Genomic DNA, 17,249 nt, shown 5'->3' with positions numbered 1-17,249 from the left:
CACCCCAGATACATAAGTTGATTTCTGTGCCTTGTGTAATTATGAAAAAAAAAATGCAATCTATAATTTATTTCCTATAATTAAGTTATTAGCATTAGTTGAGGCATATGATGCAAGAAAGCAAGCTTATATAGCATCAGCCAAAAAAAAAAAAAAAAAAAAATCCCCTTCCATTTTACCCATCCGGTCACTCCAAATGTTTGTTTAGTTCAGCCTTAAATTTGTTAAGCTATCAACTTCCACAACAACAACAGATGAAGCTGGCTAAAGGCAAACTTCTGCTCATCTATACTACAACTGTCTTTCCTCAGTTTGAATCTATGTCCCCTCGGGTTCTTAATCTGAGCAAGTGGAAGTATCCCATCAGCACTGAGCCTGTTCAAACCATGCAAAGCCTTACACACTTCAATCAGATCACTTTGCAGGTGCCTAGTCTCCATGTGCTGCAACTTGCAGAAATTAAGTTATTTGCTCATCCCTTCATAAGAAGGGGTGAGCAAATAACTTCACTTAAACTACCCATAAGTGCAAGTTTCTTATTCTGTAGAGTATTTCAGTATTTAAATATAATTTTTTCAGTTAATTTTTGTACAGATAAATTCAAAATTTCATGTACCAATAGTAAACAAAATTCCTAATTCTGCAGTTCTGTTCCATCGTTATCTGAGTTTGTTTCATTCATCATTGCAACATACATCTGAAAATGTATGTTGCAGTGAGCTTTTCTTGAAATATGTTACTTTTGAAAATTTCAGGTTGTCTACATTTTACATAAACATAAAATGATCATATTTTAAAAAATAGTACAGGGAACACACCTGATGACATTGCAACATGCTGCAAATTGTAAACATGGCTGCCTTGCAGGTTAATTTAAAAACTTTGTGTGTATCACAGATAACCATGCTTTAACGTAACCTGAGTTTACACATAAAGGAACCACTAGATGGCAGTGATCAAAGTGTACTGATGTGGGATTTACTTAAAGATGTAACTACTATCAGAGGTAAAGGGAAGGGTTTTTGCTTTCGTAAAGGTGACTACAGTGGTCTCAGATTTTTTAAATTGTATACAGTGGGACCAAATGATGATGTTACCAACAGTAAATTCTAAATGGGAAACATTCAAGGTGGTAATCTTGGAAGCTACTAGGCTTTTTCTTCCAAATAAGAAATGATGTTCTAGGTTTAGGCCCAAATGGATGTCAGATGACCTAATGAGACTCGTGGCAGAGAAGAAAAATGCATATAAATTATCAGGCAACACAGAAACCTATGGTAGATATAAGATAGTCTGTAATCAAGCCCCAAAGGAGGTTAGGCAAGCAAAGACAGATTACGAGAACTCCTTGGCAAAGGATGCAAAGAAAAACAGCAAAGAGTTCTTTACTTATGTAAACTCTAGAAGGAAAGGGATGAATCAGATTGGACCACTTAACATACATGGGTTGACTATTGATGATCATGCTCAGGTAGCTGATAAACTGAATGAGTATTTTGCATCTACATTCACACATGAGGAGTTATTATTATTAATAGCTGTATGGTGCAAGGAAGCCTGAGGCTTATGCTGCACCAGGGGGAAAAAAAATAATTCCTGAGTCTCCCTGAGAGAGACAGACAGACAGACAAAAGTAGAAGGGATTCACCAGGAAAGAGAAGAATGATGATATCCAGCTCGGAACCCTGGATGTACCAAGCCCATACTCACCAGATGTGAGCCCCAGGAGTTATTCAATAAGGGGAGTGCCAGAAGTTTATCAAACTCTAACAGAGTGCTAAGTGATTTTGTAATAACTAATTTTGTAATAACTAAGAGTAGGAGACCGGCAGAATTACTTAACAAGTACAGGTCACTGTTGAACAAAAGCCGAGAATTAGGGTTGAATTTGAAAGTGTCTGCAATTCTGCCCAGACACGATAGGAGGGAGTATATGATGAGAGCCTTGTCGATCAATTCGGCCCTGGAAAGATTGTGCAAGGCTCAAGGGGTAGAATTTTTTTCAGCCTGGACTGTACTTGTTAACAGGAGAGATTGCTTCTACAGGGATGGGATACACTTAAATAGAAAGGGTGCAAGAATATTTGCTGATGCTATCGAGGCAGTGTTAGGTGGGTCGGAAAACTGCTAGCTTGGGAGGAGACAAAGACCAATAGATTGACAGTAGCCACTGGCAGAGGTGAAAGAGATTCTTGCACTGCTTCTATTAGAATGAGCAGAAGCCTGAAAAACAAGATGCTTGATATTTCAGAGACTGCTGGGAGCCATTGCGGTACAAGTAAACACATGGGTTGTGTTAGGGTAGCTAAGAATAGAAACAGGTGCAGGTATACTTGCGTGTACACCAATGCTAGGAGTTTAGTAAACAAATTTGATGAATTTGAGGTATTGCTCAAAACATCAAAGGCAGATATTGTTGGGATATCAGAGACATGGTGTCACACAGATATAAGGGATGCAGAACTGGAATTTGGGGAGTACGACGTCTACAGAAAGGATAGACAGGATAGGAAGGGGGGAGGGGTTATGCTATTAGTTAAGAAACACATAAAAACCAAGGAGGTGAAGCCAGTTGACATCGCTGGACAGTGCAGTGTTGAGTGAGTTTGGTGTGACATAAGCATTGGGAGATCAAAATTGAGAGTAGGAGTGTGCTATAGGCCTAATGACTTATAATAAGAAACTGTACAGGGAAATAGAGTGGGCCAGTAAATCAGAGAGTCTTATAATGGGAGATTTTAATTTCCCAGATATTGACTGGAATTTGAGGGCTGGTCACTCATACACCTACAGTGCTTTTGTGGATTTATTGGATGATTGTTTTCTACATCAGCATGTTCGAGAGGCAACTAGAGGGAGTAATACTCTTGATATGATTATCAGCAGTGATTCTTCATGCATTAAGAATCTGCAGATAAATGAACCACTAGGTGGCAGTGTTCACAGTGTGCTGAAGTGGGATTTACTCAAAAATGTGGCTACCATCAGGGGTAAAGGGAAGGGTTATTGCTTCCGTAAAGGCGACTACGATGGACTGAGACAGTATTTAAATTCTATACAGTGGGACCAACTGATGATGTTACCAATAGCAAATTCAAAATGGGAAGCATTCAAAGAACTTATCTTGGAAGCTACTAGGCTTTACATAACAACTAAGAAATATTGTTCAAGGTTTAGGCCAAAATGGATGTCAGATGAACTAATGAGGCATATGGCAGAGAAGAAAAATGCATGGGATACTTACAAATTAACACATGACACAGAAGCCTATGATAGATACAAGTTGATATGCAACCAAGTTACAAAGGAGGTTAGGCAGGCAAAGGCAGATTACGAGAAATCCTTGAAAGGAATGCAAAGAAAAACATGCATCGACATTCACACATGAGGAGTTATTTAGCGAAGGGAATGCCAGAGGTGTATTCAACTCTAGCAGTAAGCTACAGAATCTTGAAATAACTGGGAGTAAAGTGGAGGAGAAATTGTTGAAGATAAACACAAGAAAGGCACCCGGGGTGGATGGGATTTATCCAGTTATATTAAAGGAGGCAGCAAAGGAAGTAAGCAAACTCTTGAATAATTATGAGAGCTTCCTTGGACTCAGGGGAGGTACCCAAAGACTGGAAATGTGCAAATGTGACCCCAATTCACGAAGGAGGATCAAAGGCTGACACAAGTAATTATAGACCTGTGAGCTTAACTTCTGTTCCAGGAAAATTAATGGAGGCACTGGTTAAAGAAGCACTGCAGGATGCAGGATCATTTAGACAAGACTTCAGTTATAGCTCGGACACAGCATGGTTCTGTTAAGGGGAAGTCTTGCCTGACCAATTTGATTGGATACTATGATGCAGTCACAAAAGAACTGGATGCAGGGAATAGCTTTGATATTATATACTTGGATCTTAGAAAGGCTTTTGATACTGTTGCACATGGAAGACTGCTACACAAATTGGAGGCAAATTGCTGCTATGGATAAAGGGGTGGTTGAGGGGGAGAAGACAGAGAGTGGTAATCAATGAACACTGCTCATTGTGGACTAATGTTATTAGTGGAGTCCCTCAGGGCTCAGTGTTGGGTTCATTATTGTTTTCTGTATTTATAAATGATATTGATGATGGTATATCAAGCTTAATGTCCAAGTTTGCAGACGATACAAAGGTTGGCAGGGTTGTCAAGGACACTACTGACACTATGCTGCTGCAACAGGATCTGGAAAGGTTGAGCAGATGGGCTGAGAGGTGGCAAATGAAGTTTAACATTGACAAATGTTAAAGTACTACACATGGGAAACAGCAACCCCAGAACAACGTATCAACTCTGTGGTACTACACTGACAGTGGTAGAGAATGAAAGGGACTTGGGGGTGGTTGTGCAGGCGGAAATGAAGTTCTCTGAGCAGTGCAGACGGGCTGCAAGAGTAGCTCATGGAGTATTGTCAATGATATACAGGAATTTTTCCAGCAGGGATAAGGAGTTGATTATTCCCTTGTATAAGGCAGTGGTCAGGCCACACCTACAGTACTGTATACAGGTCTGGAGGCCTCATTTCAAGAAGGATGTAGAGCTGCTGGAACGAGTACAGAGAAGGGCAACAAGATTAGTGAATGGAACAAAGGGGTGCTCTTACGAAGAAAGGCTTAAGTTTTGCAAATTACAGTGTCTGGAGACTAGGCACCAGCGAGGTGATCTGATAGAGGTGTATAAAGCCTTGAATGGGTTGAGCATGCTCAATGCTGATGGGATTCTTCCTCTACCTCAGAATAATCACCTGAGAGGGCATAAATTCAAATTGAGGAAAGACAGATGTAGGATAGTGCGGAAATTTGCCTTTAGCCAGCGGGTGGTTGGTTGGTGGAACAGACTTCCATCCCTTGTCGTGGAGGTTGATAGCCTAAATAAGTTTAAGGCTCAGCTGGACAGGTATTTTGAACGAAGAGAGGGGTGAAGTGGAAGTGGTTTTTTTTTTTTTTTTTTTTTCCGCTGATGCTGCATAAGCTTGCTTTCTTGCATCAAATGCCTGTACTAATGCTATTGCTAACTGAGAGCAAAGTGGAGGAGAAATTGTTGAAGTTAAACATAAAAAAATGCACCTGGGATGGATGGGATCTATCCAGTTATATTAAAGGAGGTGGCAAAGGAAGTAAGCAACCCCTTAGCCATAATTATGAGAGCATCCTTGGACTCGGGGGAGCCGACCGGGCTAGCCGAGTGGGTAAAGTACCTGCCTGGCAACCCAAAGGTCGCGGGTTCGATTCCCGCCTCGGGCTTGGATCAAAGTACTGCAAAAACCTTGGGAGGTGCAATATGGCCACAGAAGCCGATGCGCCAACAACGAAAAAAAAAAAAAAAAGACTCGGGGGAAGCCCTCGCAGACTGGAGATGTGTAAATGTATCTCCAATTCACAAAGGGGGATCAAAGGGTGACACAAGTAAATATAGACCTGTTAGTTTGACTTCTGTTCCAGGGGAAAATAATGAAGTCGCTTGTTAAAGAAGCATTGCAGAAAACTCACATTGCAGTTGTGTAGCAAGTATTTAATGAGAAAAATCTATGGAGAAATGGCCTTGAACTTGTTTTGCATGCTATTTAAGTCTTGTGGAATTGATTTTTGAGTCTGATACTTCATGATACTCCAAGACTTTTTTTTTTTTGTCTGTTCTACATTTGACCAATCTTCAAGGCCTAATTGGATGGATCACATTGATCACAAAAATCACTCAGTAATGAATTCCACAAGATGACAGTTGTTCATTTGATTTAGAAGAATGACTGTATATTAGAGGTGACTTATTTTATTCTCAGCAATTGTGTGCACATATTCTTGCTGTAAATACTTGTGTAAATTGCTGAATTGTCATTACATCAGCTGTAATTTTTACCATCTGCATGAAATAATTCTGCTATTTAGCAACTTCCAGATCTGATTTCAGTTGGTACTCTTGAAATGGGAGGCACATTAGGTGTCAACAATGTAGCAACCTCAAAAAACATTATACATTATTCAAAAACATCATTCGGTGTAGTAGAAGGAGCAAGTAGATGAGAGGAAAAGCTGGACCTTTGCTTCTGAGTCCAAACATGTTTAATGTATTAAAAATACATCTTTGGACTTAATTCTTTATCTAGATAAACTTCAGAAATGTCCTAAAATATCACAAGGAGCGGTTATTGCTCTTTGTTAGAAACTTTCTCTGCTGGCAGAGATATAAAAATTAAATAAGCAAAATGCAAGGTATATGTCAAATTTAAAATCATATTCTCACAAATTCAGATCATATAATTCTCAAGAGATGCTTTTTTTTTTTTTTTTTAATCTGAGTGTCAGGAATTAAAACAAAAAACTGGTTTTGTGTGATTAAAAAAAAAAGGAAAAAAAAAAAGAAGAAAATCAAGGCCATCTCCCAATGTAAACTTCACCTTTATCTACATAAAGTCAAGGACGAAAGGATTCAGCCTTGATATTTATAGCATTAAGCAAGCTACAAATCTCTGACCAAGGTTATTCACCAGCACCTGGCAACAGTCACATTTCTTTCTGTCTTTATACACTGTATCAGTTCTGTCTCCTTGAAGGTGCATTTTATCATTGCTTTAAAGTAAGGTGCTGGCATCTGATTGATAATATAGTTTCAACTAAGTCCTATATTATCTACAGGCACGTGCATTAATGAAATTCTAAAAATTGTAATAAGCAGTACACTGCAAAAAAATTCATGTTTCATTTTTATTATATCCTTATATAAATATCTTTATATCCTTAATTTTAAACTTATATGTCAATTATAAAATCTTGAGAAGCAAATTCAAACTTCCAGTTAATTGTCTGGCATAAACAGATGTGAACTGTACATCAGACTTTTGGGTAGAGTGGGCCAGACAAATAGGATGTGAATTGCAGGATATTTACTTGCATTACACCAATAGAGTTAATATAAATAAAACATTAAAATTGGTGAAATAATGAATGCTTCAACCTGCATGGAGTGTAATCTGCATTTACTTTCTTAAAGAATTACAGATTATTCTCAGGCCTTTTTGTGGTACTTCCTGTACCACTTCAGTGACTGCAAAGACAGCAGAACTAGTAAATTTTGGCGACTTATTATTACATATAGTTGTTAATTTGTTGATAAATTTATTAATTGTTAATATTTAGCCTTTAGTGATTATATGCATAATACATCCTGAATTAGTTAACCAATAACTATTAGTAAAGATTAATTTCTAGTAGTTTAAATAATTCTTTTAAACCAGTTAATAATTTAGTTAATTAGATTAATTTAATAAACTTAAGTAAATAGATAGCCATGAATACTTAGGTTCTTGTAATGCTATCCTTATAGTACCATCATCCTCACAAACTAAAACAGTAGTTTAGAATTATATTTATGTTCTGTACTCTCAAACTAAGTTTTTTGAATCAGCCTCGAGTCTCCCGGGGCTAATCATATTTTGTACCTCAGAGAGAATAAGGGTTTGGATATTGTAGGATTAGACATTTGTTTGGTGGCTAATCTTTATGAGCATCTTAATTGTATGGGTGGGTTTAAGATTACATTAGATGGGAGGGTTGAGGGTTCTTTTTTAGAAGTATGATTATTATAGCTTCTATTTTTATTTTTTATTTCTAATAGTCTGCTCTTGAAAATATACATGTGGTTAATGTCTATCTGCATGCCTTTGTTTTGGTTAATATTTTCGGTTATGCTGATATTGAAGGATTCTTTGCAATCTGCATTTCCTGTACCTGTCAGTAGTTAGAATAGAGATGTTCTTGAAATCTCATTGGTGGTCCTCATACCAAGTGTGGAATGCAGTATCCAATTTTGTTATTTGGCTGTGTACTATGTCATATTTATATTATTTAATTCTTTTGAACAATCTTTTACCACTTTCCCGAATATATGATTTTTAGCAATCTTTGTATTGTAATTTATACACTGGGTGTTTAGTGGAAAGGGTCTTCATCGGGGGTGAAGTGGGGAAGGGAGGGGTTTACCATATTATCTGTTCACTAATTTGGGAGATGGTAATGTACCCTTTTTCTGGTTCTTTGTCAAATGGGTGTATGTTGAAATATTTCTCTTTTGTTGTTTTAATTGTTTTCATTATGAGTTTTTGGGTATCCATTATTTCTAAATATTTGGGAAATTGTTGATTTCTTTTTTGAATGGTTGATCTCTGCATAGCTGGAAAGTTCTAAGAATGAAACTAAGTTTTTTGCTTTACTAGGTGCAGAGAAGAGCAATGATATTGGTGAGGGAACAAAAGGATGCTCTTACCACAAAATGCTTCAGTTCTACAAATTATATAGGCGCCTCCGTAGCCAGGTGGGAAGGAGCAGCAGTGCGTAGCACACGCTTCTTGATTCGACCGGGGTTCAAGCCCATGACCACCAATTACGGAGGATGCAAAAAGGTCAGAGAATGACCACCGCATATCCCGGAGCAATATGGCCTTAGTTGCTAATGCTCCTAAAAAACCAAATAACAACATCTACAAATTATAGCATCTGGAGACTAGGCACCTGCAAGGTGATCTGGTTGGGTATTTAAGGCTCTAAATGGATTGATTAAACTCAGTGCTCTTGGCATCCTTACTCCTGTTCAGGCTACACATGTGAGAGGACATAAATTGAGGGAAGGTGGTTGCAGGATAGGTGTGTGGAAATTAGCCAGCAAGTAGCACTTTCAACTGGCATTTTGGAAGTGGGTAGTTTGAGTAAAGTTGAGGAAAAACTACAGACTACTAAAGTTGATGGACAGTTGGTATGTGATTGTGTTTTTTTTTTTTTTTTTTTGACTGATGCTGTATGATCTGGCATTATTGCATCATCTGCCACTAGTAATACTAATACTATATTTTTTAATATCTTGGGAGGAGGGCTGGATTCTCTGTCCTCGGTCCAGTTCTCTATGGACTTTTAGTTTATCATATTTGTCAGCTTATAAGACATACTTTTTTTTCTCCTTATAAATACCTTTAAAAATTGCCCTGTGTCTTAGAAGCCGAAAGTGGAAAAACAGCACACGTGAAAAACCAAGAGGTAACATATAGTTAACTACTACACGTTAGTACACTTTTCAGTAATTACCTGGCTGTTTTTGGAGTAACAAGTGAATTCCAGTTATACATTTAAGCCCTAATCATTGACAGGTGCATAATAATAATAAGGCAAAATAATACTATTGGATTTAAGCTAAAAGTAGTACAATATGCCAAAGAACACAGGAATAGAGCAGAAGAACGAAATTTCGGACTGTCACCTACTGAGAAGATGATTCATCAGTGGAGGAAGCAGGAAGTTTTACTACAAGAAGCTGATAAAACAAAGCACAACCTTTGTAAAATTCCACCTAAATGGCCAAATTTGGAAGAATATTTGTGTAGTTGGATAATGGAACTTAGAGACATGGGTATTGCAGTGAGTACTAAAATGATAATAGCAGTAGCACAGAAATGAGCAGCTTGATATTGGGATATATGACTTGAAAGGAACTGAATCTTACTATTATCACTTCATGAAAAGAAACGGGTTAAGTTTATGCACAAGAGAATGCCTGCTGAGTACGAACAGAAAATATTAGGTTTCAGTAAATTTGTCCTTAATGCTAGAAAACGAAGCAACTATGAACTTAGCCAAATCAGGAATATGGATGAAATTCCTTTGACTTTTGGGATGCCATCCAATAAAACTATAAATCCGAGAGGCAAAAATCTTAAAACCACTGGACATGAAAATACAAACTACACCGCAGTTTTAACTTGTTGTGCTGAAGGAACCAAACTTCTGCCAATGTTAATTTTTAAAAGAAAAACTTTACCAAAAGATAAACTGCCAAATGGAATTCATATACTTGTACAACTGAAGGGAGGGATGGATGGATGAAGAATGTATCAAGGATTGCTTTGTAAAAGTTTGGTCCTTGTGGACTAATGAGAAAATGCACTACTAGTGTGGGATCAGTTTAGAGCACATAGGACTGAAAACATCAAAAAACTAGCCGAAATAATAAACACAGAATTGGCAGTAATTCTAGGTGGCTTAACTTCCTAGTTATAGCCATTAGATGTCAGCATAAATAAGCCATTCAAGAATAACATGCAGGAGCAATGGAATAAATGGATGATAGAGGGGAATCATGATACTATGCCTATGGGAAGAATGAAATGTCCATCAAAAGCAGAAGTGTGTGAATGGGTGCTGAAGTCATGGCATGATGTTAAGAATGACATTGTGGTCAAGCCCTTTAAAAAATGTGGTATAAGTAATGCAATGGATGGCACTGAAGATCATTTATTGTATGATAATGACAGTGATACTAGAGAAGAGGATTATGATGATGTTGAGAATAATAATGATCAAGTCAGTAATGAATCTGAAGTTGAATAACACCAAAATAATAAGAGTAATAATCCTATACCGTTCTTTATTGGCTTTTTAGTTTTATTTTTATTGAATTTTAAATTTCCATTGTATTAACAATAAATTTTTTTCAAAAGTTTTTCTTAAATTTACCATTCCAAAATTAGGGTGGTTGAAATGAAAGGTTGACAGTCTTCACTGTCTTCTGTTTTCAAACTTTTCAGAAATTACTATTAGTTTCACTAATTGGGGTGATTCTTCCCTCACATCTCCCACATTCACCGTGATAAGAGGGATGTTTCAAAAATTATGAAAATGTTTGACGCTATATATCCTTGCTACTGATGCAATAAACTTCATTACTCAGCTAGATGTAGTAACAGTGGCATGTGATGCAAGAAAGCAAGTGTATGAGCTTATGCAACATCAGCTAAAAAAATAAATAAAATTAAATTAAATTAACACAACAATTCCCTCTAAATGTTTGTTCAGTTCCTCCTTAAATTTATTTAACCTATCAACTTCCACAACGATAGATGAAAGTTTGTTCCAGCAATTAACCACCCGCTGGCTAAAGGCAATCCACACATCTATTCTACATCTGTCTTTCCTCAATTTGAATTTATGTCCCCTTAGGTTCGTAATCTGAACAAGTGAAAGAATCCCATCAGAATTCAGCGTGCTCAACCCATTCAAGGCCTTATATACCTCAATCAGATCACCTCACATGTGCCTAGTCTCCAGCTGCTGCAATTTGCATTAAGCCTCTCTTGATAAGAAGATCCCTTCATTCCCCTCACCAGTCTTGTTGCCCTTTTCCATACACGCTCAAGCAAATCTACATCCTTCCTAAAATGAGGCCTCCAGACCTGTACACAGTACTCAAGGCATGGCCTGACCATTGCCTTATACAGAGGGACAATCACTTCCTTTTCCCTGCTAGCAAAATTCCTGTATATCATTGACAAAACCCCATGACCTACCCTGGCAGCCTGTCAGGGCAGGTCATGGTAGTCTTCCATCCACAACAGTGTCAAAAGCTTTCCTGAAATCCAAGTATGTGATATCAAAACTATTTTTTGCATCCAGTTCCTTTGTAACCACATCATAATATCCAATCAAATTTGTCAGACAAGACTTTCCCTTAACAAACCCATGCTGTGTCTGAATTATTGCTGCAGTCTTGTCTAGATGATCCTGCAATGCATCTTTAACGAGTGACTCCATTATTTTACCTGGAACAGAAGTTAAACTAACTGGTCTGTAATTACTTGTATCTCCCCTTTGTGAATTAGGGATACATTTGGACATCTTCAGTTCGTGGGGTCCAAGGATACTCTCATAATTGTGGCTAAGGGTTTGCTTACTTCCTTTGCCGCCTCCTTTAATATAACTGGATAGATCCCATCCACCCCAGGTGCCTTTCTTATTATTATTAGCTATATGGTGCAAGGAAGCCTGCGGCTTATGCTGCACCAGCCAAAAGTAATTTGAGTACCCTGAGAGAGAGAGAGAGAGAGAGAGAGAGAGAGAGAGAGAGGAATCATCAAAAGAGAAAAATGATGATATCTATCTCAAGACCCTGGGTGTGCCATGCTCATACTCACCAGATGTGAGCCTCTGGGGTAATGTTTAACTTCAACAATTTCTCCTCCACTTTGCTCTCAGTTATTACAAAATCAGAAGGTTATCATTTGATAACCTGGCATTTTCAATCCTTAATAACTCGTCATATGTGAATGTAGATGCAAAATACTCATTCAGTGTTTGCTATCTGAGCAGGATCATCAACAGTCAAACCATCGATATCAAGTGGACCAATCAGATTCATTCCCTTCTTTTTAGAGTTTATATAATTAAAGAAATCCTTGCTGCTTTTCTTAGCATATTATTTATAGTGATCTAGTGTCTGCCTGTGATTCTGTCTATCAAACAAATTCTTATAAAATTTCTTTCTGTTATATAATATTAATGGAGGTATATTCTGTACTTCATACAAGATGCACTATCTATGAGTCTGACAATCAAATTCTGTATCTGTATATCTCAATTGGAATTTCACAAGTGGGTACTCTGCCTGCCTTTCTTTTGCTGTGTGCCTCTTCCTCCCCTTATTCAGACAAGGGGACTATATGGAAAAGTAATACTAAAATGTTTTCATATTTTCCTTTTCTTGACTCTTCCATTTTCAAAATTGAAGCCTTTCCTGGTAAGCGCATCCTTTTGTTTCCCTCATTAATGTCATTGCTTTTCTCTGCGTGCATTCCTAGAAAAAATAAATTGCTTTTACTTGTTTTATTTATCCTCTTAAGATTCTTACAAGTGCTTATAGTAGCCAGGTGGGCAGGAGCAGCAGTACGTAGCACACTCTTGATTAGACCAGGGTTCGAGCCCTTGCCCACCAAATACGGAGGATGCAGAAAGGTCAGGGAATGACCACCACATATCCCCGGAGCAATATGGCTTAGTTACTAATGCTCCTAAAAACCAAATAACAAACAAACAAGTGCTTATAAGTTCTCCAAATTGAACAAAAAAAAAATTGTATATATGTATATGTATATATATATATATATATATATATATATATATATATATATATATTGTTGCGATCGCTTTAAAAATAGTAGGTTAGTTTAGAATGTTGGCAAAAGATGGCAGCACATCAATTGCACTCCACACTTCGAACAACATAGTGTTTTTGTGCTGTTTGAGATGGCAGCCTTTAACCATCAAGAATAACATGTAATTATCCAGTTTTTGTATTTAGCATGGAAAACTCCCATTGAAATTCATCAGGAAATGTTTGAAATTTGTCCTGACAGCATTGTGGATGTGAGAGATGTGCACAGCTGGTGTGAAAGTCTTTGCAGGAATGAAGTTCATTAACCAAGACCTCAACCTTGTATAACTCTACAGTTCTTGAATATGCTTTACATGGAACTTCTATATCTGTTGAAGTTTTTCCAATATACTCTCTAAAAACCCTTTACTATATCCAAAAGAAAAAAAAAATTGTGATAATGATTCTTCTTCCTTCCCTCCCACTCTTTTACTGAATCAGTCTGCTCCCTATGGCAGCAGTGCCTAGTTTCTGGAGCATTCCTTTTCTACAATACAATGAACACACATGAATTAGCATTTTTTTCTTCTCATTTCTTTCAAAAAAAAGTCTGAACATGTGTGAACAGCCAGTACTCACTCACATTTCAAATCCAAACTTAACAAATTTACTTTTCTGTTTCATTTATTCCTTTTATTTCTGGAATTACTACCCTTAATTATTTCTTGAAAATCAGTCTACAGAAATTTGTCTCTGTTTTCTCACCATCAAACAAAGCTGTAGTAATTCACCACCATAGAAGGTGGTGAATGACTACAGCTTTGATCTGCTTTTCATGTGTGCATGAGATAAAAAAAAAAAAAAAAAAAAAGAGAGAGAGAGAAACCTTTAGAACTGCCACTGCACCATTTAAAAAAAAAAAAAAAAAAAAAAAAGTAATACAACCAATCAGTAAACCTTCATGAAACAAATTCTTTCCTAAGTCAGAAATAAGAGTAAAGGTAGAGGAAATTTACCTTTTTTGAAACGACATGGCAAATTTTCAGCATCTTGTGACACTTCAAGGACATTGACTGGTTTCTGTATGAGGGCTCAACCGTACAGGTGGGACCCAATGAAGTATCAATTCTACAAGTCTTAGCATTGACTGGCTACTGTTTTTTAGTGGTAACCAGATTTGTACTATCCCTCCTTGGCAGCCTAGTTGACACTATGTCTGTCTGCTACTTGTTCAGAGAGGCCTGAATTTGATTCCCATTGATGACTGGAGTAATTTCTCAAGTCCTCTTTAAGTTAGATTAGTTAACTTTAGGAGGACTTCAGATGGCAGAGGGTCCCCTTTAGTTATTCGTGTTTTTCAGCCCACACAACATGCAAATTTATGAGAACACGTATTTCTACAGACATAATGCACCTACAGCTTATAAGCACGTGCTTGGGGTCCGTTAATACCAGTACCACATTTGTACCAGTAAACTAGATTTCGATAAGATTGAAAAGTACTGAATGCAAATTCAAGATATCTGGGATCTTTCAACAAATATTTACATTTGTTGAAAGATGCTGAGTACCTTGACACAACAATTGTTCCATTTTTGCATAGGAAATAATTGTAAACTATGAGACTCCATGCTGAAATTCGCTTGCCTCCTTAAGTTTTCTTGCAGTCCATAGTAAAGTACTGTACAGTATAACCTAGTACATGCATTATTATAAATTTAATTGGCATTTGTATAAATCTTATTTAAAAGAAAGAATATTTTATGTGCTAAATATTTTTTCTTGGTGATAATGCTATTAATTGGCAGCTTTGCCAGTTTTAGCAGAACTCTAGCAGGGAAAAAACAATAATCCTATTTCAAAAACAATCCAGTCTCATATCTAAATGTGGTAAGTTCACTGTAATAATTTTGTTGTAATATGGTTAATGAGTAATCTGATTTCCATTCAAGACTGTACAGTTCTTTACTTTTGAGTTGCTTGATGAAATATAGAATGATTTCAAGGCAGGGGGGCAAAATTGTGTTGACTACCCCTGCCTCGCAATTATATGTTTAAGATATAGTAATTATTTGGGTTATTCAAATTATTGCCTATATCTGAACTGTATTTTTCTATTCCCTTCAAAAACTGATTATTTTGATTCATTTTTCTTTTTCTTGCTTTTTTAGTGGCAGATTTCAGTGATGATTCTTCATCAGATATATTTCCATGTAAGTTGTATAAGTTATTAGTAATATTTGACAAATCAATAACATGGTTTATATCGTAAAAAATGTTTTAATATTCACAAAACAATCCAATCACATGTCTAAATGTGGTAAGTTCACTGTAATAATTTATATTATAGTGAACTTTTATTACATTTTTAATAATATAATTAATTTAAAGTTGTTACATTAATATTACATTAAAATATAAATATAATTTATATTACTTTGTTTATAATGTAAGCAATGTTATTGCTTACATTATAAAAAAAATGTTTTAATATCAATCATTACATGTTCATTAATATTTCCATAGCTCATTCTCACTACTGTTGAAGATATTTCAATTATTTTTCATTATAAAAAGAACACATTCACATATCTGCAAACATCTTTGCATGTTTGAAAATCCATCACTTGAAATTGAGAAGTGTTATGTCAGCCCAGATGTTTTGACACTCTGCACCATTGACACATTATAGCTCTCTCTTTATACCAGAAATGTTATGAAGACATCTTGGCAGTTATAGACTCTGGGTGCCTATGGAAAAGTTTGCCGTAGCCATTTAGCAGTTTAATTGAATGCCTTTACTTTCAAATTGCCTGCAATTTACATCTGATTTGTTTCTTCTGATGTGGAAAATTTGTTTCTCCATCCCAAAAATTTATAATATTTCTGAAAATGTGAAGTTTATGATTTTGTAGTATATTTTTGCTTAGATTGCTAGAAAGATTTAAATATTATGCTCCCATCCTCATCTTTGATAACATTCAGATTTCTAGACAAGATCACATATCTTTATTGGGATTACTCTGATATCTAATCTCTCTCTCTCTCAACATAAGCACAAATATTGCTTCCACTGCTTAAAAAAAAAAAAATTGGGTTTTCTTTTTTTGCTCTTGATATTACTTTTCTTCTAGATACTGACACTGTACACATTTCAAATCCACCATACCATGTAATTATTGTTCCTGCATCTGAGGATGATATCCTCAAAACCGGTTTTCAGAAGATCTATTCTTCAGAGGGGAAAGTGATTCAAGTTTTTTGTCTTGAGGTCATTTTCAAAAAGCTATAGTTTGTTTATTTATTTATTATTATTATTTTTTTTGTAAGCTGAAAAATTGTCTGAGTGAGGCCAGAAATAATTTTTTGTCCCTTACCTGTAATGCTAAGTTTAGAGCTTGTAAATGCTACATTATATCATTCAAAAACATATCTTGTATCCACCTGTCTTCAAGTTGTGGGTAGGACTTTTCCTTTTAATTAAGAAAATTGATGATAAGTCTGAATGACTCAATGAACTAGGTTATCCCTGATTTAGGTACACACAGGGTTGATTTGACTTGACAATATTTCAGAAATTTGTTTTTCATCTACTCCATCCACACAGCTGAAACTCCTAATAGCTGCTTTTGAAAATGTTTTCTTGAAATTCTCCACCGAAAATTCCAGAAATGTCTGTTAATTATCACACAATTAGGAAAAATCATGACTAAATTAAACCTAATCACACAACATGTTGATTGGTATCTGTAATGTGTGGGTATGGATAGCAAGCTCACTTTATTGTTGCATGCTTTCCTTCAATTGGCAAAGCTCTCTCTGGCTTTGTGATATTGATGCATCATCTGGAATCAAACTGTCAATGTGCATGCTTCACATTTCATGCACCAAATACACAGAGGATGCGGAAAGGTCAGGGAATGACCACCGCATATCCCTGGAGCAACATGGCCTTAGTTGCTAATGCTCCTAAAAACCAAAAACAACAACATTTCGTGCAGTGAGTGGTCCTGTTATTGACAGTCTTGTGTCTAATTACAGTGTTCATTGAAGTGTGTGGTTTTTAAATTTGCATTTGCTCGCCAACAGGTCTCTAATGGGAGTTTTAATTTTTTTAAAAAATTGTTTTTAATATTAAACATGGATTTTTCATAGTTGCATTCAGAAAATATTAAAAAGATGACATCCAAAATCTGAACAATTGCGAATTATTTTTTGCTGATATTTCAAATTTTAACACACACATACACACGCGAAAGAAGTTCAGTTTTTTGTGTGACTAGTGACAGGTTAAGACGTAGGTTGATGACTTTATA

General features: G+C 36.2%; 1 protein-coding gene across 1 annotated transcript in view; it reads left to right on the top strand.

The window, feature by feature from the left end:
* LOC150083875 (retinoic acid receptor RXR-alpha-B-like) overlaps positions 1-17,249 on the top strand; it is a 207,216-nt gene that overhangs the window by 23,041 nt on the left and 166,926 nt on the right. The window contains exon 2 of the mRNA XM_090375822.1: positions 15,105-15,146. Within this exon, the coding sequence (XP_090231948.1) occupies positions 15,105-15,146 (42 nt within the window). The remainder of the gene's footprint in view (positions 1-15,104; positions 15,147-17,249) is intronic.

Source organism: Mastigoproctus giganteus, chromosome 6, assembly GCF_048544385.1.
Source record: "Mastigoproctus giganteus isolate SK-2022 chromosome 6, ASM4854438v1, whole genome shotgun sequence".
Taxonomy (NCBI): domain Eukaryota; kingdom Metazoa; phylum Arthropoda; class Arachnida; order Uropygi; family Thelyphonidae; genus Mastigoproctus; species Mastigoproctus giganteus.
This window is presented reverse-complemented; position numbering and strand designations above follow the sequence as displayed.